Here is a 25,981-nt window from a genome sequence, read left to right as displayed (position 1 = left end):
GACGATATATTTTGTCATTCTTAACAGGTTGAACAGATACAGATATCTCATTAGTTGCTGCTCTACACTCTCTAGTGCCCTGATGGATGCATTACAGCGGGCCTGTTCACGGTGGCTGTTCTTCTCCTCATTTTATATACATTCAAAACATGTTCAATTAAGAAGCAATTACAGGAACACCTACGTCTTTGTGTGTGTGTGTGTGTGTGTGTGTGTTCAGCGACAAGCTGAAGTGAATATTCACCTCTCAAAAAGACAAATCTGTGCTTTGCAATTTAAGAGTCTCCAAAGTGACTGGTTGGGAGCAGTTAAACCACCCGTGGGTGTTCATGTCAAAGCAATCAAATTAAACACCATAAGAAAGAAGATGGTCTCAACACTTGTGCTGCCACCACACGGCTTCTTCTTGGCGTCTTTCGTGACATTTGTATAATTTTAAAAAATACCCTCAAAGATGCTCAAAAAACCTGCACGCTCGTTAAATTTTGTGTTTAAAGAACTAATTTGCCTTTGGTTTCATGTGGGCTTAAACAGTTAAGTGTCTCCATCTGTTCCCTGCATGAACTCCTGGAGAACCCTCCGTTAATCTGGTGCTGCAGGGTTTTTTTTGTCGGTATTTGTCTGCACAGGTCTGCCCTCTTTGAAAGAGGAGGTGTGCAGGACGTTCACTCAGCCCCGAGGCTTCGTAAAAATCTCCTCTTTTGTCTCCTGAATCCTCTCCATCCCTCTCAAGTTACCTCCCAAAGCTCGTCTATCAAACATTTTAGGAGCTTCAAGGGTTGCTGCTGCCCTCGTGTGTTGTTGTAGCGGAGCGCCCTCTGGTGTCGACATGTGTCCCTGCACATCTGTAGCTGCAAACGCCTAGGACGCCTGACAGGTTTGATGAGACTCAAGGTAACTCACATAATACCTCTGTTTGCATCTGTATATCTGTCTCTGTATATCTTAGTTAGTCCACATGAGGGGATGACCACTCTTCTCCCGAGTCCAGACTCTTTTAAGAGTCAGACGAGGTCGGAACAGCCAGCAGCCGTTAGGTTGTCATGCTAATTAGCATAAAAACCGAAAAAGCTAAGTCCAAAGGGGAACAACATCCACCCAAAGCTCATTGTTTAGAGCGTGTTTCGTCTTGTTTGTTTTCTCTATTTAAAAAAACAGAAGTTAAAAAGCTGGCAAACCGTACTTTAGAGGGAACTGACGTGTTGTTTGGCCAAGTTGCAGCGACTTGTTGAAGACTCGTTGTAGATTGTGGTTACCAGGCAACGCAGTGAGTGACGACGTTTTTTTTGGTTGGTAAAATTGAACAGAGATAACATGCATCACTGAGCTTTTGTTGGTTGCTGGTATGATTGTTTATGTTGATGTTACTTTTTTAATTAAAAAAAACAGTTTGTATGCTATGTTGCTATGTTGCTATAGCTAGCTAGCTTACTATAACTATATGTTTAATAGCATACAACAGAGTGGAATATCACAATATTGCATCATTAATACTCGTGCTTTAGCAGCTCCTAAAGAATCACAAGATACATTTTGAGGTGGTCGTAATTCTGCTTTTCCCCTAATCTTTCTGAAATATTGGATAATTTGACCTCTTTTTGGCATCATATGCATATGAAACTTATCCAGAAGAGAAATGTCTCTTTTGTCACGAGCCAAAACATTTGGAAATCAGTGGTTTAATATGATACACTACTTGATGAAATTACTTCTCACCTCTGATGAGTAGTACAATCCTGTGAAACCAGCGGATTTAACAGAAAAGATGAAACATTTAAATACATTTTTTACATTTTCACACTTCATATTACTCATTTCAAAACAGTAGTAGTCTTATTTACGCAGGACTTTTCTACAGCCAATTGTGTAATGACAAATCGCTGCAGATCTAGAACAATAAAAACAGGCCTTCCAGGCGTCTGTTTCAGTCTTACAACCAAGTACGCCTCAACCTGCCTGCTCAGCACCTTTCAGCAGTTTCCACATACTATTCCTCACATGTGAATAGCTGCTCAGAAATGCTTATTGACTCTCTATTCAAGCCGGTGTTGACACGTGGATCTGCCGTCTGCACACATGCAATATTAATGCACCGATCCTGTTGCAAATATCCTCAATCAGCATCCGCCTTTGCCTCTCGGCAGTCAGGTTTTACACCACAGTTTCATTGTGAGAGGTGGATGCGTCGCTTGCGTATGCTGCGTATGAAACTACAGATTCCATGCACAGCTCCAGCAGAGTCTCTATAGTCCTGATCAGAAGAATGTTCACGCTGAGGTTTAGAGGCAGCACAAAGATGGAGAGCACACCGACGAACCCTATCATTACATTCACCCCGGGGCATGGAAAACCCCACAGTCGCCACCCACTTTGGCTCCTGCATTGTGAGGCTACATGTTCCTCCGTGATAAATGTCAGAGGTATACCTTTCCTTGCCCTTTCGCGCTCTTGTCCTCCTCTCTCCGCTGACAAACACTGGGGGGCGACGAGGACAAAGTCTCCATGGTGATGCGCCGACATCTGCACGCTGTTCCAGGAATATGCTCTGTGAACAGTGCAGCTGCTCTCTGTTTTCCCTGGGTCAACACACTGTGAGTCTGACTCTGACATGCCGGATTTCGGAGGCTCGGAGGGCCCGCGTGGCACTGGATCTCGCCGGCAAGTGTCCCCGTTATTGTTACCTCCACGTTTCTCTCCGTGCGTCGTGGCCGTCCATGCCCGGTGCCGAATGTGGAGACCTGTGCTGGTCCTCAAGAGTCTCCAGAGGAGCAGCAGGAGGAGGGAGAGGAAGGCCATGCCCCAGCAGAGATTCACAGTGCTCGACATGGGTCTGAACAGGTAAGGCAAACATCTGAGGAGGGAGTTGGATGTGTGCATACAGGCAGCGGTCCACACTTCCTCCCGCTTCCATCCCCACCTGGCGTCAAGGGCGACGATGACCCACACCGACAGGCAGCAGAGGTAGCCGACCACATGACGGGACAAACTCTTTTCTTTGCCTCCGTTGTCTCTGCTCTCCTCCTCCTCCTCCTCTTCCTCAGCCACCTCCCCGACGTCACATTGACCGTGAGCGTCACCAGAGCGAGGCCACAGCAGCGTGGTCAGAGTCTCCACGGCTATCAGGGGTATGACGAGCAGCAGCACGGCGCCGTACGTGTGGCCGAGGAAGATCAGGAAGCGCAGGGCGACGGCGTCGCCCAGTTCAGTCAGCTCAGTCAGCCAGGACTCAAAGATGCAAAAGAAGCTCAGAAAAACTGTGGGAGACAAAGATCAGATGGTCATTCTGATTATTGCATCTATTCCTTCCTCTCTTTGAAAGAATGCAGAATCTTTGAATATGCTGCAAACTGCTGGACACAAGATGCATCATACTTCACTGAAAAGATGATTTACTTATCATTATTCATTGTTATTGTTGTCAATTAATTGAATAGACATTTGGTCTAAACAGTGACAAATCAAAAAATCAGCCACTACTTTTAAACCCAAAGATTATGGAAGAGAACCTGCAAATACTTTCATTTTCAGAACAAGGACATCTATCTCTCCAGTCTTGAATACACTGTGAAATATGTAATATTATAGTGCAAAATAACATCCTATTCCAGATGTTTACGGGTTGGTGTTGGGGTCGTCCGACACAGCTGTGTCGGGATGTAAAACTTGCAGCACCGTGGTGACAAGTACACCCCGCTAATAATCACCTGCGACCAGGAAGTCGGTGAAGACCAGGAGGCAGCAGAAGCAGAAGCTGACGGGGCTGTACGAGGCGGCCTGCGAGGGCAGGAAGAGGAGACTGCAGACCAGCTTGCACGCACACAACGCCGCCGCTCCTTCCAACACACCGTCCATGGCTGCAATCAGACAGCACACAACAAAGAGGGGGAACTCATTTAAAGACTGGTTTTCTTTTGCTTCGGGGTGGAGGAGCTCTGGAATGTCAGCTCTGTTGTCACTCAACCCCCCCAGCAGTGTTAGATATATAATGTTATAACATAAACCTTCAGTTGTTAGTGACACTGTTTGACCCTGTGGTTCCAGATCAATATATTTGTTGTTTACCTTCGTGGTGAACCCTGGACTGCACAGCTGTTTTAAGTCGATTAGAAATGAGGAAACTCGTTCATAAGTTCAACTTGTTAACACGATATTTCAATTCCAAAAGTTTTATCACCAGCAATGAACAAACTCCTCTCTAATGTGAACACACGCACGTTGACACAGACTGTGACTACGTCCACCACCTGACGGTGTACAGATTCAACCTGTAAACGCGACATTATCACGTGCAAGATCTCACTTGAGGGCAAACAGAAAACGAGTCATCTTGCATGAAAACACAAGTGTGGAGTTCGTTCGTTTCGTTTCACGTACCTGGACTCACGGGAGCTTTCAGAGCCGCATGTCAATATGAGCTTCAAATCTTTCATCCGCTCTCTCCACCTCCTTGTTTTGCTCCACCCCTCGTAGGGGATAATGACCTCTCCTCCTCCCCCACCCCTCCCTTCACCTCCCCCCCCCTCCGGTGCTCCCTGCTACACCTGGCCCTGCGTGGAGGTGAGAGAAAACGTTGCATCTCAGAAGGTGTGGCACTGTTTGCACAGACAAGAAAACCCGTCGAGCAGCTAACTGGCTGACAGTGAGGGATGCAAAGCGTCTGCATGTGCGTGTGGAATCAACTTGTTGAAGAAGAATAAATCAGATAAAAGGTGTGTTTCCCTGAGAATCTGCAAACATTCCTGCGTTACACCCGCCTCGTTCAAACCGCAGCGCGTTGCTTCAGAGGTTACAGCAAATACACGTTGGGGGGTTTCGGTAAAGCAGGATTAGACCGAGCCGTAGATCGCGTAACACATAACAATGAGTCATTCAGGATCTTAAACACTTCATTTAACACCCTATTAAAAGACGGTTCTCCTTCATTTATGAATCATAAATGACGATGATTGCTTTCGTTGTCGTATTAAGCCAATTAAAGGTATGCATTTTACATGATGTATCGGTACGGTTCTCCTGGGGGAAACCGCCTCATTGTCTGTTCTCCAGTTACATGTAAATGTCAGGTCACAAGACATTTTTATTCAGTTGTACTTTGTGTTCAAACTGGTTGGAAACACAATGCTCCTCCTCACAGCTGGAATGAGATGCGCCAAAAAGTCTCTTTTACCCCGTTTGAACGCTTTAAAACACTCGGAATGTGAGCAGAAGTTCACGTCTCGACCCCCCGAAAACAGCAGGTGACAAAAACCATCGGGTACCGCGAGCCCTTCTGGAGCTTTTGATCAAATCACACCATCTTCTTCAGCGTGATGGCGTCAGCCAAAAGCGACGTGGAAATTGTAATCTGTAATCTGAGGCGTTTGAGGACTTCTCTGCCATCTGAACGCTCATTCTCAATGACTGTGATCAATAAAAAATGGGCCTTCTGGTGTTTCTGTGGTCAACTGTGACAGAAATGAGGGCAGGAAGTCCTAAGAATGCTTCCAGAGGACATAATATAACTAAAATCTCTCTCTCGCTACTAAATGGACCTGGTTATGTGACTGCTTTTGGAGAGCAGGGGCCTCGATGACATATCTACGTGTTCTATCGATGTGAAGAATAGGTGTGCAAACCACATTTTCTTATCAGGTGTATTGACTTTTTTTTTTTTTTTATCTCTCTCTGAGGTACATGTGCAACAGGAAGCAGGAAGTTGTGCAAAGTAAAGTCAGATAAAGCTCAGTTCACGAGAAGCTGCAGCCTTTTCCGTTCTTCTCAAAGCATTTTAATTGTGTCCATATTGAAACATCTTGTATTCCATTATAACTTCTGTAATATCCACAGACTGGTAGGTCTGCACTCAATAACCACTCTTCTTCCTCTCTAATTATTCTCTTTTGTATCCTCAGTCTGACTCGTGTCAACGATATGAGACGTCCCGTGGAGTTTGCATGTCTTATGAATATGTAAACAAACATTTGAATGTGTGCGTGTTATTTTGTATGTGTGTAAAAACCCCAAGGCAGGTCAGAAAGCAGCCATGTGTGAAGGATGTGACCAAAACAGGGTCAGTTTTTATGCTGACGATCTCACTTAATATTACGTATATTAATTTGTCCGTAGTCATCTGTTTCTGTTAGTTATGTTTTAAAAAAAAGTGGTCTAATAAATCTCGCTAAAGCAGAGGAGGAGACGTTCAAGACGCCTGGTGCTGTTAATTAATCATCATCATTCTTGGAGGCCGGTTTGTGCTTGTGTTTTCTCTTGGGGGGGGGGGGGGCAGGTTGGGGCACCGACTGTAGAAGGGTGGCACACTGAAATTACAAGGTTTTTAAAATGCGGAACATCCCAATGTCTAACTTATATATTGACGTAGCCTAGTAGTCGTATCAACGTCTGCATATAATCAACAACTGGCCGTCCCTTCAAATAAAGAAAGAACATTTCGACAATATTTATTGTCACATTTAATTATACAGATATATATTACTGTAGATATGTATTATTTTCTTCCATCTTTAATGAAACGAAGGGCTGCATTTCAAAATAAAATTGTGAAAATAAATTTAAAAAAAATATATATTTTTTTTTAAATGTTGCATCTTAAAATAAAGTACCTATGCTCTAATCAAACAAAGTGATTGACCACCCCAAAGACACGCCCCTGAGTGTCCCTGCACCCCATGGACACACTCCTGCACCCTGTGTACAACTCAAGAACTGCATGTGGATAAATAAAACAGACAAAACTATATTAGGGCAGTTAATGTGTATAAAAAACACAACAAACACTGATGATAAAATGGAAAAAAGGATGCACTTTGGTCTGACACACAGCGGGGGGTGTAACATTTGATAGATACAAAATATTATACAGAAGCCAACGTCAACTATAGCCTCTAACTGTAGTGTTTGGTCCAGTTCTTTGGATCACAGAGCAACTCGGGAGAGTCTGCCTTGATAATAAGCTTCATGATAATGTCTCATTATCACAATGTTAAGTGGCGGCTGCGACACAGAAGCTCCCCATCAATCTCCTGCTGAGCTCAGCACAGAGCATATTAGCAGCCTGTCATGCTGCTGCTGAGCGGATTACACCTCACATTTACTGTACATGACCGTCGTGGCCTTGGACACACACACACACACACACACACACACACACGGCCGAGACCATTGTAAGGGATGATGCACGTGAGAGAAAGTCAGCCTGCAATAATATCTCAACACCACAACTGGCACTGTGCAGGAAAAAGCACGTTAATTATGAAGTCCCCGGGCGCGCACACACACGCGCCGCTATCCACCGCGCGCACAATATCTGCGAGAAAAGGCGACGTTTGAGTTAGAAAAACCAGGAGAGGAAAAAGGGGAAAGAAAAGAAAAGGGGGGAGAAGGGGAAAAAAAAGATCCGTTTCAACCGAGAGGTGTTCGGACGCCTGCAGCACCCAGAAGTGAACAGCAGGCGACCCGGAAGGTTTGAAGTCCGACCACCGAGAGCGAGCAGAGAGAAGAGTCCAATCCCAAAAATAAATAGATCTCTTCGCTTCCTTCAGGTACGTTGGCCGCTCGACGCAAACCGTCCGCCTCGGCTTCTTTTTTTTTTTTTTTTTTTTTTTTCTTCTCCTCAAAGCTTTGCTCTTTTCTGTCTCGCGCGCGAGCTCTCCTCGCGCCGCTTCGTCACCGTTTTTCTGTTCGAGTCGTGCAAAAGTTCTATTTAAAAAAAAAAAAAAAAGGAGAGCGAGAGAGAGACGACGAAGAGCCGTGTCTCTCCTCGTTTCACTGCGCCACGATGAACGACGACGTTCGGGGCTTTTGCGGCTCCGCGGCTGCAGCTTTCAGCGGAGGCATCACGATTGTTGTAGGAAGTGTCAGGCTTTTTTTTTTTTTTTTTTTTTCTCTCTCTTCCCTTCCTACCCCCCCTTTCAAGCCGGGCTATTCAAACCTGAATCAAAGTAAACAATCATCCGTACGCTTAATGCAAATGCGCCACATCGCCCGACGCGTCGCCACGGCGTTTAAATCACATCTGGAGGAAATATTCGGATCTGCAGAATATGGCGTCCCAGTGCTTATAAAAATAAGACAGGGGCTGCCATTTTTGTTTTCCTTTTGTCTGATTTTTTTTAATAAAACTGTCTGAGAATGTGGGAGAGGCGGCGGAGGGAGCGGAAGGCGCTGCGGAGGCATCGCTGCTCTCCGGAGGAGGAGATGCTCTCCGTTCGGAGCCGTCTCCGCTTTTAGACGTCAGACTCCGGTTCTTGTTGTTTTTGAACAAAAGGAGCAAAAATTCAGCAGAGCAGCTACACACACACACACAAAAAAAGATCAAAAAGTTAGCTCCAACTTTAGTTCCAGAGATGGAAGCTGATCCGCGTTTTATTACACTGAAGGTAAAATATTTATATTTAAAAACAGTTTCCTGTCATTGTTGTTACAGTCTGCAGGATTATTTTAGCACTTCCATGCAAGACAGCAGATATATGTTCCCATATTTCATGTAATATTAACACACTATTACAGTATCAGCAGCATGCAGCCTATAAATATTACTTTATCACTTTATAATGTCCTTTATAAGGACTTTACACGTTCTTAACAACTTGTTTTATTTATTCATTCATTATTTACGAAGGTCTTACAGTCATTAATAAGATATGTTGGGTTGCCTCTGACTGATATTTATCTTAAATTAGCTAATAATGCAGTTAAACATGTTGAATAAATTATTTTGTTTTGCACTATAAAAGGCCATTAAGTCTGTAGTTATACATTATAATAGGTTATTCATTTTAAGCCCGTCTGCAGTTGCAGAAATGGGCAAAAACCTTTGACGTTCTCGTCAATCTATTGTTGTGATAATTCATTAATAGTTGATTTAAATGTTTCAAGAAAAAGTCCAAAACAATGTTTTCTTCCGGCTTCTTAAATGTGAAAACAACAATGCTATTGTAAGTCATATTATAGTAAACGGAAACGTGTTGGTCAAACAAAACAATACATTTGAATGCATCATCTTGTGCCCTTGGAAATTATAATGGCCTTTCTTCACTATTTCATGCATTTTATTCATAAACCAATCGCCTTCACACCAAGAAAGTAATCTGCAATAACTTTTATTTGCAGCCCTTTCAATTCTTATTTAAATGTATTTGTTTAATAAGACACCTCCCTGATGCACCTGCACCTGAAATACTGGACGAATGCCTGCATGTCATTTTCCTACCTGCTGGAAATACTTCAAACCCTGTTCCAACATGAAGGCATATAAGCCATATTTCATGCTGCATTTCATGCCAAAACATGGCAGTATTCTGGCACAAGTGGCACAAATAGTGCTGAAAGAAGTCCAAAAGCAAGCTCTTAATTGAATGTACCGCACGAGAACTATGAGTTCCAGTTCATTTTTGTTTTTCAAAAAGTGACACAAAGATATCCAGCCGCCGTCGAACCCCCCCGTGCCGCCTCCCTCCAGGCAGAGAGTCTCCAGGAAGTGAAACTGATCCCCACTGGCATCATTAGAGAAATATTTTGTGGGGTTTACTGTACGCTCGTACCCCCAAACGTATCGTTTTTGTTTCTCTTGGCTCACGGAGATGGACTGTGTTATGCCTCCGCTAAGCCAAACAGACTTAGGAATGGTGGAGTGTGCCAAAGCATGCAATGCAAAATGTTTGAAAAAAAAAGAAAAAGGAATTTCATACGAGGTTGAAAAGAGAAGCTATGGAAAGAAAAGCCTCTCGGATCAAAACCGCAGCAGCGAGCAGCTCTCTGTTGTCAAAAAGCGGAGGTTTCTAACCATCTCATGTGGAAAAGCTGAGTCGCAACTGATAGAAATCATGTATTGTTATGTAAAAGAGAGTATGTTCTTATTTTGCCCATAAAACAAGAACAAACATGTCGACTTACAAATCCGCGTGGTGTCTGTGCAGCATCCTCGTTTCAGCCGTTCCATGTTCGGTCACTGACCCCTCAGCCTCACCGTGTTCAGGTCTCACTGCGCTCTGAGGTGAGACGGCGCTTCCCATCACGTAACCTGTCAGGGCCCCATGTGTCAAGGAGGAGACAGAGGGCGAGATTAGGATCCTTTTGCAACGTCTCTGTTTCCTGTGATAAGCGTTTGTCGGACACTTCCCCTCCCCAACGAGCCGTAATCATGTGAGAGCCTATCTCTCAGGCAGCATGCCCATCTCTGAGTTTTGTGGTTGGAAATCTTGAGAAGAAGCCGTGTCGCTCAGTTAAAAACGTCCTCCTCTGACGACAGACGATGAAGAAACAAGGTCTCCTCTCGCACTTTTGAGAACGGAGGAGAACTAATACAGAATTTATACCATCACAAGATCTCAAACTCCACGTCAAACAGTCAGCTGCTGTTTGACGTGGAGAGCTCCTTTTTTAGATCTTCATATTTATTATGTCATTAAGGAGGCTGTTTTTATAGGAATATTGTGGTCCCCAACATGGAATAATCAAGTTTCCTCTAATCTTTGCCTTTCTGTGTGTAAAAAGCAAGAAAAAAAAAAAACTTACCTAGTCAGCCCCTGAACAAGCAAACATTTCTTCATTTCCGTCTAAAAGGTTGAGAGTCATCATCATGTTTGGAGCTGCCCTCACCTCGTTCATGAGCCTTGTGTGTTTCTTTCAGGATGGCGGAACCTCGCTTTAACAATCCCTATTTCTGGCCTCCACCTCCAACGATGCCCGGCCAGGTGAGTGACTCTCATATTTAGTCAAATAAAGGTTGTTTTAACAGCATCTTTGTTGAAACATAAGCATTGGTTGAGGATTGTATTAACGTAATACACTTCAGTTTAAGTACAAGTTTATCTATCGTATCTAAATACGTATCTGCCCCGGTAACATATGTAAAGACCCGAGATGTCGAGGAGTGATTGGTAACCATTGATCGCACATGTACTTCTTTTCTAAGGGCAGAGAGAGTCGTCGATAACTCAGAAAGCCATTAAGCCATACTCGGCCTCCCGAACTCCCGAGCAATAATTCTTCCTCTTTCTTAAAAATAACTGTTGTCTCCCTCTAATGTTATGAATAGCTGGATATAAACCTAGTGTGAAAGCATTGGATCTAGAGGTATTTGTATTGATATAGTCTCTAACACAGAGGAAAAGCCTGTTTTCACACTTGATACATACATTAAGTATCACACTATTGTATATTAATGAGATTTTTTGGTGTTTGTCATTATAATTTTGCCATTATAGTGCAGTCGTTTTAGTTATGTGTTCCCAATGACTCTGATTATACCTATCAGAAGTTATTTTTTTGTTTAAACTCATTTTAAAACACCATTTACCTGATTAGTTTGTCATTTGGGTAAATATGAATATTTCAGAGAGTTAGATGAGAAGACTGAAGGTCTTTTGAAGATGTTTTCCTCTGGACAGCCAGACAAGTTTCCAGGACTTCAATGAAATAAATCAGATTAAGAGAATCCATAAAGTCCGTAACAAGTAGAAGTTGCTTCATATTAAGGGGTCACAAGACAGTTTGGGGCCAGTGGTTTAATGCAGCGTTTAATGGGCGAGACGTTGACGGTTTTAGGTGCAATGTCACATATCGGCCTCTAGAGGGAACCATCACCTCACAAAGTGACACTGACTGAACTGATGACTGTTCTCTTGTCACAAATGTTGTTTCCTGGCTGTCAGCTGGATAACCTAGTCTTGATTAACAAAATCAAGGAGCAGCTGATGGCAGAGAAGATCCGACCACAGCATCTGCCCGCTGCCTCAGCCCCTTCCCAGCAGCCCATGCTGGCGCCCCCCATCCAGGCGGATGGCGGCCAGCACGGGATGTCCAAAACTCACCAGATGCCAGTTCTGCACAGCCACAGCCCGTCTCAGCCCGATATCGCCCTGCACGCCCGGCCCGCCTCCAGCTCAGTAACAGGTACGCCTCCCCCGTCTCCCCCGCCTCCAGCTCAGTAACAGGTACGCCTCCCCCGTCTCCCCCGTCTCCCCCGCCCTCACTTCACCAGCACCGTACCAGTGGTGGAGGAAATATTCAGGTCCTTTACTCCTTAGTACGAATACTATACTGTTACAATAATACGTAAAAGTATGTAGGTATTATCAGCAGAATGTACTTAAAGTATCAAAAGTAAATCATCATTCTGCAGTCAGTGTTTTACTACAATATACAAGGTTTTTGGATTAATTACTGCTGCATTATAAGAATCATCACGTGGTCGTAGCGTTGCATGTTTTCAGATAGTTTATTTTGCTTTTAAAGTACGAGGATTTTCTGAACACACAGAAACACTTCATCCTTCAGTTTATCAGAAACATTCATAGTTAAAGAATGCGGGGTTTGGACGACTGGAATAAAAGCTGTCTGACAAATGGAGTGGAGTAAAAAGTACAAGATGTGCCTCTCAGAGACAGGAGTTCTATCAAAAGTCCCCGAAATGTTACTTCCAATGTCAACATGCAGATGCTGTATGATGACCTAAATGAAAATGTGTTTATGATAGAGACACTCAAGTTGGTAAGGATGATAAAAGATGAAAGATTTGTTTTGTAAAGGTGAGTTTTTCCTGCACATTTTCTACCAGGTCGTATTCTGGGAGATGTAAACCTGAATCTGGATGATAAAGCAGCTATAAAAGCCAGAGGATTATGGGAAGACTGGCATCTCCGTCAACTTATAGACCATCCGTCCAGGACGAACCACGTCTCAGGTATACCGCCGTTAAACAAAGAAGCACGGACGGCTGTCCTGCTCGGATCTGCGTGGATTATTTGAATTTGGGATATTTTGGACTGCTGTACGAATGTGTAGGAGACTAAGAATAATGTAAACACTTCATGAGAATATGGCTTTAACCATAAGCCTTTGCAAACACTGGAGAGTAGCCTTGCCAACCGTCCTGCCCTATTGCCATTGTGTCTGTTGCCTAGCAGCTGTTTGTCCATTGGCCTCGACATGAATGGGCAATTTGATGATACATTGTGACATTGTCCTCTTTGCTATTGTTTTGCATCAGGTGTGGCGCTGGCCTCCAGAACCGGCAACCTCAACCCCTCAGAGATCATCACCCCCACCACACCCAACTCCAGCGGCCACGGCCGACTGGGCGGGGCCCCCACGCATCACCTTATCTCAGGGTTAGCCTGCAGCCACGGAATGGAGCCTGGGAAAACCAACGGGGGCCTCGTGGGCCTCCTCGGCCCTCCTCCGAAGGAGGAACGAGGGCGTAAGAGGATCAAGGCAGAGAACGGGTCGTCACTTTTGGTGGTGCCCTACCCGATCCTGGCCTCGGGCAACGACCAGCCCTGCCTCACCATCACCTCCAAACCGGGGAAAACCTACAGGTAGGAGAGATGCAAAAGATAACCAAGGTGCGGTGCCTCTGATTCACGGCTCATTGTTTTCAGATAAAGTCCAGTAGATAACGCAGGTTTCAAATCTCCCTCTGTGATCAAACAAATTAGGAAATACAGTGATTTGGAAGACCAAAGGTCAAATCTGCAAAGTGGCAAAACAGATTTTAACTTCATGTCCAATAGATTTGAGAATCTTCTCTGCCCCACCAAAACATAAAAGCAGCCCAAAAACACGTAATATATCAAATATGCACAACAGAATATTTATGCACAGAAAAAAACACACTGTGGGGAAAAGCTGTGCTCCCCAGAGTCCTCAAACCGAGGAAATCAAGGATGAGAACCGTCGGCGTGTTCATGGCCTTTTCTCTAGTTTCCCACGATATTTACCAAACAGACTATGGTGACGGAAAATCAGGCAAAAACAAGAAGTGAAGGTTTTGTATTCAAAATGTTACTGGAAGAGGCTAAAATCGATCATGTGACTGTCCAACGTCAGAGAAAAATAACTTCCAACTCTTCAGCTGGTTTTGGTTCCCACAACTTTATTGCTTTGATTGACAGTTTTCAATTCCATTTAGCAGCAAAACAAGCTGTGAGAACGCACTGTTTACACCATATCCCGCCTGCTCAGCACCAAACAGCAGCCAGACAGTTAACAACTAACAACACAGAAGGCAGATCACATATATAACACATATGTTTATATTTGTTTCTGCTGGTCAAAAGATTTAAGTAAAAATACATGCACCTGCAGGTACAAAGAGTAAAAGTACTCACCGTGTTATACGGTACAGTATATTGCAGTATTATGCAGTGCATTGTTATGAACCGATCTTGTGTTTTGTATATATATACATATATATATAGATATATATGCAGTGGCACTAGTAACTGAAGATGTTACATAAATGTCAAAAGTTTAAAGCATACATAAAGTGGAAATACTTAAGTAAAGGTAACTCAAGAAATACTTACTATATGTACTTACTTTTCAGAACTGAGAAACAGACGGTTTTACACATAATCAACGTGCAAAGACGAAACAAAAGCAAACCGCCAAAAACATAAATCCTCCTCCTCATACAAATAATCCACCCATACATAATGATCATAAAGCCCTGTTCCTCTCCGTCCACCTCAGCCCTCGTCTCCTTTCCCCTTTCAGCTTCCTCAGCTGTGGTTATGTGTGTTGACATGCATCCAACGTGTCTCTCCGTCTTGTGTTTGCCGCAGGTGTAAAGTTTGTCCGCTGACGTTCTTCTCCAAGTCAGACATGCAGATCCACTCCAAAACACACACAGAGGCGAAGGCTCACAAGTGTCCTCACTGCACCAAGTCCTTTGCCAACGCGTCGTACCTGGCGCAGCACCTGCGCATTCACCTGGGCATCAAACCGTACCGCTGCTCCTACTGTGAAAAGTGTTTCCGCCAGCTCTCCCACCTGCAGCAGCACACCAGGTCTGATATCTGTCTGATGTCTGCATGTTTCCTTCACATCGCAGATTCAAAAAGCGCCGTAGGATTTAGAAATAGAGCTTTCCCGTGGAGTCTCGTTGGTGCTTAAAGTGCTGACGTGACGTGAGTTTCTTAGGAAGAAGACAATACGGAAACGCCTGACCACATTTTCTCCGACTGTATAATGAAATATGTTTTGCAACAACATGGTCGTGGTTACAGTCATAAATATCTCCCATTGCTCCATTTAACTGAGACAATGATGTATTTAGTGTCCGTACAATAGACAGTAGTGATAGTAGGGGCTTTCTTTATTCATAAAGCAAGATGTAGACAATGCATTAATCTGTGTTCTTCTATTAGTGGCATCACGTTCATCACAACAATTTCCCTCTCGGATAAATCACGTTTTGTCTTAGAGCTGTGGATTTTTGTCCCCTACATCACTTAAAGTCCCAGTCGGCAAGTCCGGCGGATGGAGGGCAGATTTTGAATGTTTACAACTCTCACGCTCCTCCCCCACAACCACCGAGCTCCTCCCCCTCGACTTCCTGCCCTTTGAAATCCCTTAGATCCCGCCACCTTTGAAAAGCGGGTCCGATGTTGACTCGTTTTATCACGGGCACCGTCGCAATCTTTCTTTTTTTCCTTCTTTTTTCTTGGTTGTTTTGGACCTCCTCGTTTCGGTTTTTAACCGAGGAATTTGAAGCTTGTTGCTACTTCCCTCCGCCTCCCTCCTGTGATAGTGGTACGACCCGAGGGGGGAGGGGCTCTGTGTGTGCACAAACACAGCCCTGCGTGCTGATTGGACAGGACAATCCGGGCTGTGTTGATATTTTGCAAAACAAACAGGCTCTACGTGCACGTAGAGACGTGCTTTTTTCTAAAACCGGATGATTTCTGTTGTTCTATCGGAGCGTAGTGTCAACTTCAGTGAATAAGATCAAAAAAATGTTGCCGACTGGGATTTTAACTGTAAAGGATCTTTGAACGGCCAGTGTGAACAGAAGGAATGAATTCAAATGAAACCAATCAGTAAGAAGCAAACGAAATAGTAGAAATTTCAGAAACGATTGCATTTCTCGATACTACTAAAAGTGAGTTGATATATATCGGTAATATTTGGTGAACTGAGCCTTTAACATGGCATCGACCTGCAGTGTTTTGGGTTGATGTGTCAGCTTTGGCGGAGCAGGAAGAGTGGAGGAGAGTGAAGAAGATGAGATAAGATCCAAATCCAGTCACAATAAGAAGCATTCACACAGACATTTAAGACAAGGATGTGAGGTGTCCTCTGTATCGTCACGGCGACGCCTCGTCTCCACCACAAATTCCACTAACAGGATTTTTTACATTTAAGGAAGGAGTTTATTGAGAGAGTCTTCCATCTCTTGTTCACTCCTGTGTTTGAAAAGAGGCTCATTTTTTCTCCCATTTCAGAATCCACACCGGCGATCGGCCGTACAAATGCGCCCATCCGACATGCGAGAAAGCTTTCACTCAGCTCTCTAATCTGCAGGTAAACACCAACCCCCCTTTTTTCCCTTCTCTTTACCACTGAGCTCCCGCGCCGCCGAAACAGGGAAGTGATAGAATTTTCTCAATGCAATGAGGCTGACTTACTTTCCCTCTGTGTGTTTTGTTTCCCTCCCTGCTGAAGTCTCACCAGAGGCAGCACAACAAAGACAAGCCCTTCAAGTGTTCCAACTGTTATCGTGCCTATTCAGACGCTGCCTCACTGCAGATCCACATGTCTGCACACGCCATCAAACAAGCCAAGGCCTACTGCTGCAGCATGTGCGGCAGGGCGTACACATCGGTGAGTTCCACAGAAAAGTCCAGTTACCTGTTAAATCCTGAACCGGCTGTAGCGGAGATGTCTAAAGGTCTTTATTTTTCTTTTTTTCCAGGAGACGTATCTTATGAAACACATGTCGAAACACACAATGGTGGAACACGGGGTGTCCCATCACTCCCCCCATCACAGGACAAACTCTCCCGCCATCCCTATACGGGTCGCCCTCATCTGAGCTCCTCCCCCTTCGCCCCCCGCCCTTCCCATCGGAGGCGTTTGCTGTGACAGCCGAGCTCCACCGAATGACCTTTGAACCCAGTTGTTGGGCTCCTACAAATGTGCCAGATTGTACAAGTATCGCGTGAAGAGACGCTCCTTTAATGAGCGTATCCTTCTTTCCTTTCTTGCTGACCAGATAGTATTATCGGGGACATCCAAAGATGACTCAGCACTTTCAGGCCAGGGAATGACGGGCCTAAAAACGTCTTTTTATATTCACAGAAAGAAAGAAAGAAAGAAAGAAAGAAAGAAAGAAAGAAAGAAAGAAAGGGGGGGGAAAGCATTGCTCTGGGCAGCTACATTACATGGACAATCTTTTTAAACGTTTTTGTGTTATAACATGATTACATCTCTTTTTTATACGGTCCATTTCCTTCGTTTACTCACGTGTTTGCAGAGACAAATAGGTTTGAATGAGAAATAGTCTTCCGCTAGCCGAGTGGCCAAGTGAGCATAAAGGTGAATGCTTATATAATGTGGATTCATGTATGTCGTGCCACTTTTTATGTCCGTGTTTGCAACGTCTCACAGTCCACGTGACCATAACGCGCACGTAAATGACATTTTTTTATTACCATATTTTTTTACCCTGTTGTCACCACGGAGCAGGATGTGTGACTCATAATTAGATGGATATGGATATATTTTCTTTGACATATATTTTGTGATGTTGCAAAAACGTGCTCGAGGCAGTCGTCGCATTTTAATCCGGTCCAAAAAAAAAAAATGCTTTCGATCTCCTAAAAGATTAAAAAAGAAGAAGAAGAAAAAGTGTTTAATAAAGAGGGGCGAGAGTCAAAACTCAGAACGTATGATCATTTATATGCATTTATCTTGCCAATTCACCACAATATTTATGATTATTGTATTAATATTAAATTGAACCATGCACTCAGTGTTGTTTGTCCACTTTGGTGTACAAATCGATAAATGTAATTGCAAGACGCCGCGGACAGATCTGGGTTCAGCCATCAATGCAACTGATCGCGTCCCACTCATTTCAACCCTCGTGTTGTTTGATGAATGGAAACTTTTTGCCATTTTACAAGCATTTAAGCCTTAACTTTGTTACGACTCTCCACGCTGTTATCACGTCCCATTTGCCTTTTTATTTCAAAGCATGATATAAACTGTAAATATACTATATTAACTGTCAACCAGTTTTATAATAAATAACTAGAATTACACGTAATGGTGAAAAGATTTTTTTCTATTTGTTTTCTTTGCTGGGAGATAATGCTAGTGACGTGATTGTACCTGTAAAACCAGATAGATGATATGAGGAAGCCGCTGCTTGCCGGCGGGTAAAACGCCTCGCCGGGGGCCGGGCTGTGGGCCTCAGGTGTGGGGTTGCTCTGTTCACACCACGTGCTCCGTTCAAAGCGTCGGACTTGGCCCTGACTTGTTGGTTCTCACGTTACCGTGAAGAGCAGACGAGAGGGACACCGACACCGGTGAGAGAACGGCGGTTTGATTACAGTCGCTTCCACTAATACGGACCGTTGTGTGTTGAAATACAAATAACACAAAAAGGGAGATTTGAGTAACTTGAGGATTTCGTTTTTCTCTGGTGGTTTCGAGATAGAGAGAATGTTGAATGCAAATTTTACATAAAACATGATAGCCTACATGATATTGGAGTAAACAGTGGCTACCAGCCTGTTTTCTTATCTTTTTTAAGGGTTGTGACAGTGTCTCTGAGGTCCAAAAATTCCCTAATATTTCTCTAAAAACATTTACTTTTAATATTTTATAGAAATATAGCTAAAGATACTCCTACTTATATTTGAGCAGCATACAACTTTCATGTGCCAGTCGTTTACATCTGGGCATACTTTACTTCTTTGACCACTAAGTCTGAACCAAACAGGAAGTGGCTGACTCCACTTCCTGTTCGGTGACACACGTCTGTGTTTCAGTATGGTGCTGTTATAGAGAACATGTTGGGAAGTTGGAACTAGATCTATGCAAAGTTTTGAAAAATAAATAAATAATGTACAAATGAGCAGCGAGCAGAAGATTTACAGGAACGTTTGACCGCTAATGGGCCGCAAAACAAACAAAGGCATAAAATGCTTCGTTTGTTTGTTTTTTTAAATCGTATTTAACGATTTCATTCCACTTTTATCCTGTTTTTTATGTCTTTGTTAATCACTTTATAACTTGTTTTGGAAAAGTGCGATATACATTAAATGATCATTATTCCCAAACATGTCACTTTACATGTTTTGGCTAATTCCCTACAAATAGCACTTTGCATCACTTCAAACCTCTGTGGTGTTTCATTTTCCTTAATGTGTTTTTTTTTTCCTTTCCTTTCAAACAGCCATTTCCATTAGTTGCCATGTGATATGAAAGTCAATTAGCAGACTCTTAAAACTGCGTGTGTGATTCAGCTCAGCGGTGTTGTTGTCCTGAGGCAACATAGTGCATGTCGGTCTGCACGTTAACTGCATCACCATGGAAATCAATCAATAATTAATAATACAAATGTAGATGCGCTCCTCGTTGTCTGCTAATTGATGGTTTATACAATCTCGAGAAATGTCAAGTTCTGCAGCACGTACTGAAAAATGGTCATCGGGCAGGAAATAAAGAAATGGGCTGAAACTCGGCAGAAATACTGGTTTGAACCTTTAATCTGCAAACAGACAGAAAACAAGAGCAGCTATGAAAGACATTCAGATGTTTAAAGGACTGCACCGATGCAACAATGTGTTATCCGCATACATTACAGTTGTAGCAGCTTGAGGTGGAACTACTTTTTAGGAAGTTAGGTTGTTTCGTCCAGCGGTTCCCAAAAGTCCCTGCAGAAGACAAACGGCAAACGTTTTTCACAGTTTTCAGAATCTTTTTTGTTTGTTTGTTAAACACCCAATCAGTGCTAACGTTGGCTAAACACACACAGTGAACTCAACGTGACCTCACAGTTTGTGCTAAATGAATAAAAACAACTCAGCCGAACTTCTGTTCCCATGACGACGACTAAACAGTCATTAACTCAGAGTATCCAGCAAAAAAACACCCTTCACTGTCATTGTAAACAATTTCAAACATATTTTACTACTGACTGTTTTCGTTCCTTTTTCTTTCTATTTTTTTTTACTTTTTTGTAAAATGTCAGATGATTTCATATATTTGGACCTCGGGGCAGTTAGTTAAATGAATCTCAGAATTACTCTTTGGTGGGAAAAACATCTGAAACATAACCTGTTTTGAGCAAAACCTCTAAATGAACCTCATTACATCAGAGACTCGGCATCCAGGAATTTGCAAACCGGCACGTTGGAACAGGCTCTCAGGTATTTGTCAACAGAGTTGGGAGTTCTTCGGTCTTCACTTCTAACTGTCTGTCCACACGCAGCCCAATGAAACTAAAGTAGCCTAGCATGATTCAGAAGTCAGAGAGACGACCGTTGTGCTACATTCCTATTGTTCTATGTGAGTCAGCCTTTTACCAAAGAACCACACCTTCTCACACAAAGCACACATCCGCTACTATTATAGCATATTACATTATTAGTGGACTCAAGGTCCTGATAAAACAATACATTACTATACAAGGGGAATCATATTTATATGATAATGATAGACATCTCATAATGACACAGTATTGTTCAGATTGTTGTCGCTTTTCATTCTATTTCTTCTTTTTGTTAATGCTTTAAATGCGTCATCATTGACTTTTTAACGGAAGCGATGCAATGATCCCCACTCTGACGTAACGCACAGCTCCGTCATGTGATGACTTGATGCTGAACCAATCCAACGTAACGGTACGTTGTGGGAACGGAAATCAGGCTGGTGCGCGTGGGCGTTGTTTTGGACCCATGTATAACTAAAAAATGTTGGAAAAAAGAAAAAAAAAAAACATCCGCGCGCGCGCGCAGCTGTATAAATCTGACGTGTGTCTGTCCTCGCGCGCTTAGAGAGTTTGTAGCCATGGCACGGTTTTACGCATCGCAGGCGTGTTGACATTAAACGTTCCTTTGCGTTGAAAGTTTTTTTTTTTTTTTTTTACTTGGTGCCATTTTAAACGAAATGACTTTATTTCATCTGTAGTTGTTTCCATTTCGTTGCTGAAACATTCCGGGCACTTCCTCCTCCTCCTCCTCGGAAGTTTCACCGCGGACAGACGGGAAAACCTCCGTGAACACAAACACCAAGGTAGGGTTGTCTCTGTGGGTCGGTGGTCATTAGTGCGTGTCTGTCGAAGCCCACGTGTGCTGCGTGTTGTACAGGTTCGGTTCCAGCGGTAAAACGCACCTGCGCGCGGCTGAGTGAACCTCACGCGCTTTACCTGTGACGCACGGGGACCCTCCCTTTCCACCTTCAACCCGAGGACACACAAAGCTGCCGCTCGTCGTGCAGGACGCCTGGAAAAAAACCCTGCTGGGATTATTTGGGTATTTTTGGACGAGTTATGGATGTACGCGCGCGACAGCGACTCGGAGGTAAGTTATTAACGTGTTTTTTTTTTTATATCATCAGTGGTTGTATGTTGTGTACAAAACGTACATTTGGTTTATTTAAAGTTCGACGTCTTCAGCTTAATTTAAAATGAACGAATTCGTATTTATTTGCACCACGAGGTTGCAGCCTGTCTGGAATCACACTAATGTGTCTCTTCCTTCTGTTTTGTCAGAGTTGCCGTTTAATTCGTGAACCTGCTGCTTCACGCTCGTTCACGAGACCTTCATGGTCGAACTCAGCTCGGACGCAAGTGTTTGTTGAACAATGGGGTATCGAACATATATGTTTTTATTTTTTTCTGAAATAAGATTCGTGGTTTGTTGGTGAATCTGACCGTCTTTGTTTTATTCTGGTTCCAGTAGACCTCTGCAGAAAATGAAGAACGGTTTGAAATGTGTCCTTTGCCTCCCTATCACGCTGTGTGTTCTCTACATAGTATCACCATCTTTGAGGTGAGTCTGCATTTAAATTAACTACTGCACCAAGCCTGCATGCAAATATTACATTACCAAATAAGACAAACAAATGTAACATTTGGCTTTGACTTTCCTGTTTCATATCAGACTTTTAATTGGCTTCCTACCGATGGAGAAATGCTCCTTGGAAAGTGCAAAGATGCTGTCTCTGGACAACAGCGTGGACGCCAGCCTTGACCTCTGGTAAGACTATGGGGACCTGAAGTTTTTTTGGCTGCACAGAATGGTGATGCTGTTTACTCACCACTGAATGCACGAGGACCCGGATCACGTCTTTGCTTCAGAAAATGTCCAACTTGAGAGAAGTTAAAACAGAATTCCTGTCATGTATTGAGTCACTGCAAATTTAATAACATCAGACCGGACGTATTTGGCATTTCCCGCTTTTGTGTGTGTGTGTGTGTGTGTGTGTGTGTGTGTGTGTGTGTGTGTGTGTGTGGGTGTGGGTGTGTGTGGGTGTGTGTGTGGGGTTTATTAGTGTATTATGTCGAAGACAATCCCAGTTAATCAACTGTATCAATAACAGTAAAAAAGGCAGCTTTAGCCAACATGGCTAATATCCTGCTGCAGTCCCCGGCCAGATGACAATAGGCACCCTAAAAAGCAAAACAATATATTACAGCACATTGATTAAAGGAGAGCGTTAGGACAGCTAGGAGACAGGATAAATCAATGAAGATCTTAAAGAAAAATGTAAAGAGTGAGATGACGGATATCTAACTCTTTTTAAATCAAGTTTTTCAAATAAAAATAATAATTTAAAGAGTTAGATGTCTCCACTGGTCATCTAACTCTTTAAATTAAGTTTGTTTGAATTACGTAATTTAAAGACTAGAATGACTAGTTGAGATAAAACAATCAGACAAACACTTTGTTTAGTTCCGTTTTTAAGTTATCCATACAGCCAAAATGTCAAACCTTTTCATGGTTTCAGCTTCTCAGTTTCACAGATTGCATTTCTTTTTCTAAAGTAAACTGGATATTTTTTAGCTTTGAAAAAGTTGCAGTGTTATTTTGGAAAAGCGAGCAGGAAGACTCAATGATCAATGTAGTTTACAGTAATGGTATATAATGGAGCCCTAACATTTTGATCTACATGGCTGATTTAGTTCATGTATGGTGCTGAAAAATTACCCTTCAAAATGTAAAAAATTAATTAATTAATAAAACAAATATAGTGTGTTTGTGTGAGAGAGAATTTTACTTCCTGAAGCTTGAACACTCCCTATCTAAACAACCCAGCGCCCTGGAACAACAGAAGGTAGAAAAGGAGAAAAAGGAAATGGATGAGTGATAGAGTTTTAGTGGAATTAGTTAAGGAAAAGAAAGTATACTGACAAATATTTCAGAAGTCTTATGAAATATACCGTAAGGTGGCACAATCCTCGTAATAAAGATGTTATGGAATACAATAATGTGGTTTGTTTTGTTTAAAGTTGTATTCACGGTTACTTGTTGTTCTGCCACTGAAAATGATCAAGTGTTTTTTCTCCCCGGCGAGTTCATCGCCGCCAATCATTAAGAAAACTTGTTGAGAAAACCGTTGTGGGTGTTCTAGAGTCGATGTGTGAGGGAGTTGTGATAAGCGTTGTGGTTGCTTTGGCACATTCTGGATGTGAGCTTAACTGTCGCGCTGAGCTGCAGGACGGTTTGAGGCTTTGAAAGAAATGAATTAAATTTAGCGTCTGCCAAATGACCTAAATGTGAATTAAAATCAACGGACTTCTTGTATTTCAGGTCCAGAACTGATGTGCAAACATGTACAACTTGGAAAGCTCCCATCATCTGGGAAGGCATGTTTGACCCTGACCTTTATGACCAGAGGCACAAGATGGAGGGCTCCTCTGTGGCTCTAACAGTGTTCGCAGTCGGCAGGTTTGTTTCCACTATAATATTGTCATTTCAACTATTTTTAATTTGGGGGGGAAAAAACCCTTGACATTGTCCCCGTGTCCACTCCCACCAAAGGTACCTGGATGCTTACCTCAAGACTTTCCTGAACTCCTCAGAGCACCACTTCATGTTGGGTTTGCCCGTGACGTATTACGTATTTACGGACGCGCCGGAGAAGGTGCCGGAGATCCAGCTCGCTCCTCAGCGAAGCATGGAAGTGATCGCAGTGGCGCGGCACTCCAGGTGGCAGGACATCTCCATGATGCGAATGAAGACCATCTCTGACACCATCGAGTCGGATATCCGCCACCGCTGCACGCACGTCTTCTGCTTTGATGTGGATCAGGTGTTTGTTGGAAGGTTTGGGCCCGAGGCTCTGGGGGATTCCGTGGCTCTGCTCCATGCCCACTACTACCACCTCCCACTGAAGATGTTCACCTACGACAACAACCCCAAGTCCCAGGCGTACATGGGAACTGGGGATTTCTACTACCACGCTGCCATCTTTGGGGGCTCGTGGAAGAGTGTGAAAGCGTTGACTGAGGCCTGCTATCAGAGCATCATGGAGGATAAACGGAACAACGTGGAGGCTCTCTGGCACGATGAAAGCCACCTCAACAAGTACATGTGGCTTCACAAGCCGAGCAGGGTGCTGTCTCCGGAGTACTGCTGGGACACCACTATCGGCTACAGGGCTGACATACGAGTCACCCGGCTGCTGTGGGCTCCGAAACACTACGATAAACTACGCACGCCTTAAGTGTCTTTTTGGAAAACAGCGCCTCCTATATTTAATAAATGGTACTAAGACGACAGCCCAAACACTTCGATCTCAGGCTGTCGTGTTCCCTGGCTCTTTTCGTTTGCTCAGCGCATTTCTGTGCACATCTGCGAGTGTGGATTTTCCTAATGGAGCAACGACATCTTCCGCTGACCACCTGCCCCGGCAACACATTTTGGTTTTGACGGCTCTAGGTAAATCTATGCAAATGCTGCCCTTGCTTCATTATCGCTGCATAGCGATGATATAATATGTGTGCTGAAATGAGGCAGATGCGTCGTTTATCAAGTCGTGTTGCAGGGATTGATTATTCGATCTAGTTTAGATGCTAGTTTGTGTTCTAATTTTGAAATGGTCTATTGGTTGATCTGTTATATTTGAGTGTGACTCAGTTTGTCAAATCTCCGTTTCCTAATTCCTCCTTTTCTTGATGGCTAATACATATTATTGACCTTGAAGTTGCAGTGGTATAAGTAATTAATTCCAACAGGATTTTCCCCTATGAATGAATAATGATAAATCATAAGCCTGTGCTTCTTTCCTCTTCAGGAAAGCAATTGAGTGATCTCCGTTATGTGTATCGACAGTGTTTATGTCGAATTCAATTACGTCTTAAAGAATTTAAGATGGATATGTAATATCCAGGAAGTCGGAGCATCATCAAACATGTCTGGAAGTTAAAACGCAGTTGTTGACACAACACAATAGAGCTGGTGGTCAATGAAGACTTCTCGTTGTCATTCAGATATGAGGATTAAAACGAGTGAAGAGACAGTTTGTTTGTCAAAGATATTGTTGCGGATGGAGATCAGTTTCTAAAGACATGAATGGAGAAATCACTTTGTTTTGTTGAGATGGAACCAGGAAAAGCTGCCCTAAGTTACTTTAATTTTCTGGAAAGCCAGTGGTTTTTATATTGATGACATTGACGAATCTTGAAAGCTTGCTCATTAGTGAGTTTTTTTTTTTGTTGTATACTTTGTATTTTGCATGGATTTTGCCAGTGTTGTTCATTGTTGTTTTTTATTCTTAAATTCAGTTGGAAATAGCACCTATTAGGTTTCCCTTAGGAGAGCCTTAAATGGATTGATGACGGACCTCCATAGTGCCTTATTTAAATCATTGGGAGTATGGGACACATGTGCAAATGCATTGTATGTTGTAAGCTTATTTATAAGTGCAGGGCATTTCAGAGTTCTGGGGCAAACGAGCTGATAGTTTACATCAGTTGTTCCGATACAGCCTGTGGTTTCACCATAACCACTGGCCCCCCGGGGGGGGGCGTGAAAAACACCTACGTTTCGTTTGCGGGAAGAAAGAAATGAATAGACTGTGTGACGATAAACCTCATGATGGAAAGTGACAGTTGTGTGTGGGTTTTGTTCAACTTAACTTATAAATTATAATCAGGTCAGGCTTTGGGCCTTAAAACAAGTTCAAGTCTGGATTTGGAACGGTTAAATGATGCAGATTAATTTAAAAAGTATTTTACGTGAGT

At 43.2% G+C, this 25,981-nt stretch overlaps 3 protein-coding genes across 7 annotated transcripts; 2 read left to right on the top strand and 1 right to left on the bottom strand.

The window, feature by feature from the left end:
* Window positions 1–1,532: 1,532 nt before the first annotated feature.
* LOC311031595 (uncharacterized protein) lies at window positions 1,533–10,025 on the bottom strand. Of its 2 annotated transcripts, none has more exons than XM_084037956.1 (3): window positions 9,892–10,025; window positions 3,705–3,854; window positions 1,533–3,254 (listed from the first exon to the last, which is right to left on the bottom strand). In XM_084037956.1, exons 1-3 carry the CDS (start codon window positions 9,935–9,937, stop codon window positions 2,152–2,154), a joined length of 1,299 nt encoding a protein of 432 aa, XP_083894082.1. In that variant the 5' UTR covers window positions 9,938–10,025; the 3' UTR covers window positions 1,533–2,151. The 2 variants fall into 2 exon arrangements, with proteins under 2 accessions (XP_083894082.1, XP_083894083.1); XM_084037957.1 differs by lacking the exon at window positions 9,892–10,025 and adding an exon at window positions 4,375–4,513 and having other exon boundaries at window positions 1,534–3,254.
* On the top strand, window positions 6,924–17,632 carry znf362a (zinc finger protein 362a). Of its 2 annotated transcripts, none has more exons than XM_084037937.1 (9): window positions 6,924–7,538; window positions 10,628–10,691; window positions 11,685–11,892; window positions 12,557–12,682; window positions 12,989–13,316; window positions 14,565–14,789; window positions 16,227–16,305; window positions 16,447–16,605; window positions 16,697–17,632. In XM_084037937.1, exons 2-9 carry the CDS (start codon window positions 10,629–10,631, stop codon window positions 16,814–16,816), a joined length of 1,308 nt encoding a protein of 435 aa, XP_083894063.1. In that variant the 5' UTR covers window positions 6,924–7,538; window position 10,628; the 3' UTR covers window positions 16,817–17,632. The 2 variants fall into 2 exon arrangements, with proteins under 2 accessions (XP_083894063.1, XP_083894062.1); XM_084037936.1 differs by having other exon boundaries at window positions 6,927–7,538; window positions 11,652–11,892.
* A 3,119-nt stretch (window positions 17,633–20,751) lies between these two features.
* Window positions 20,752–25,846, top strand: LOC311021692 (alpha-1,3-galactosyltransferase 2-like). Of its 3 annotated transcripts, XM_084022420.1 has the most exons (7): window positions 20,752–21,027; window positions 21,102–21,314; window positions 21,506–21,602; window positions 21,693–21,785; window positions 21,897–21,992; window positions 23,547–23,684; window positions 23,778–25,846. In XM_084022420.1, the coding sequence occupies exons 3-7, from the start codon at window positions 21,598–21,600 to the stop codon at window positions 24,460–24,462; spliced, it is 1,017 nt and encodes a 338-aa protein (XP_083878546.1). In that variant the 5' UTR covers window positions 20,752–21,027; window positions 21,102–21,314; window positions 21,506–21,597; the 3' UTR covers window positions 24,463–25,846. The 3 variants fall into 3 exon arrangements, with proteins under 3 accessions (XP_083878546.1, XP_083878547.1, XP_083878545.1); XM_084022421.1 differs by having other exon boundaries at window positions 20,752–21,314; window positions 21,696–21,785; XM_084022419.1 differs by having other exon boundaries at window positions 20,752–21,314.
* Window positions 25,847–25,981: the final 135 nt, after the last annotated feature.

Source organism: Eutrigla gurnardus, assembly GCF_963514095.1.
Source record: "Eutrigla gurnardus genome assembly, chromosome: 2".
NCBI classification, from domain to species: Eukaryota; Metazoa; Chordata; class Actinopteri; order Perciformes; family Triglidae; genus Eutrigla; species Eutrigla gurnardus.
This window is presented reverse-complemented; position numbering and strand designations above follow the sequence as displayed.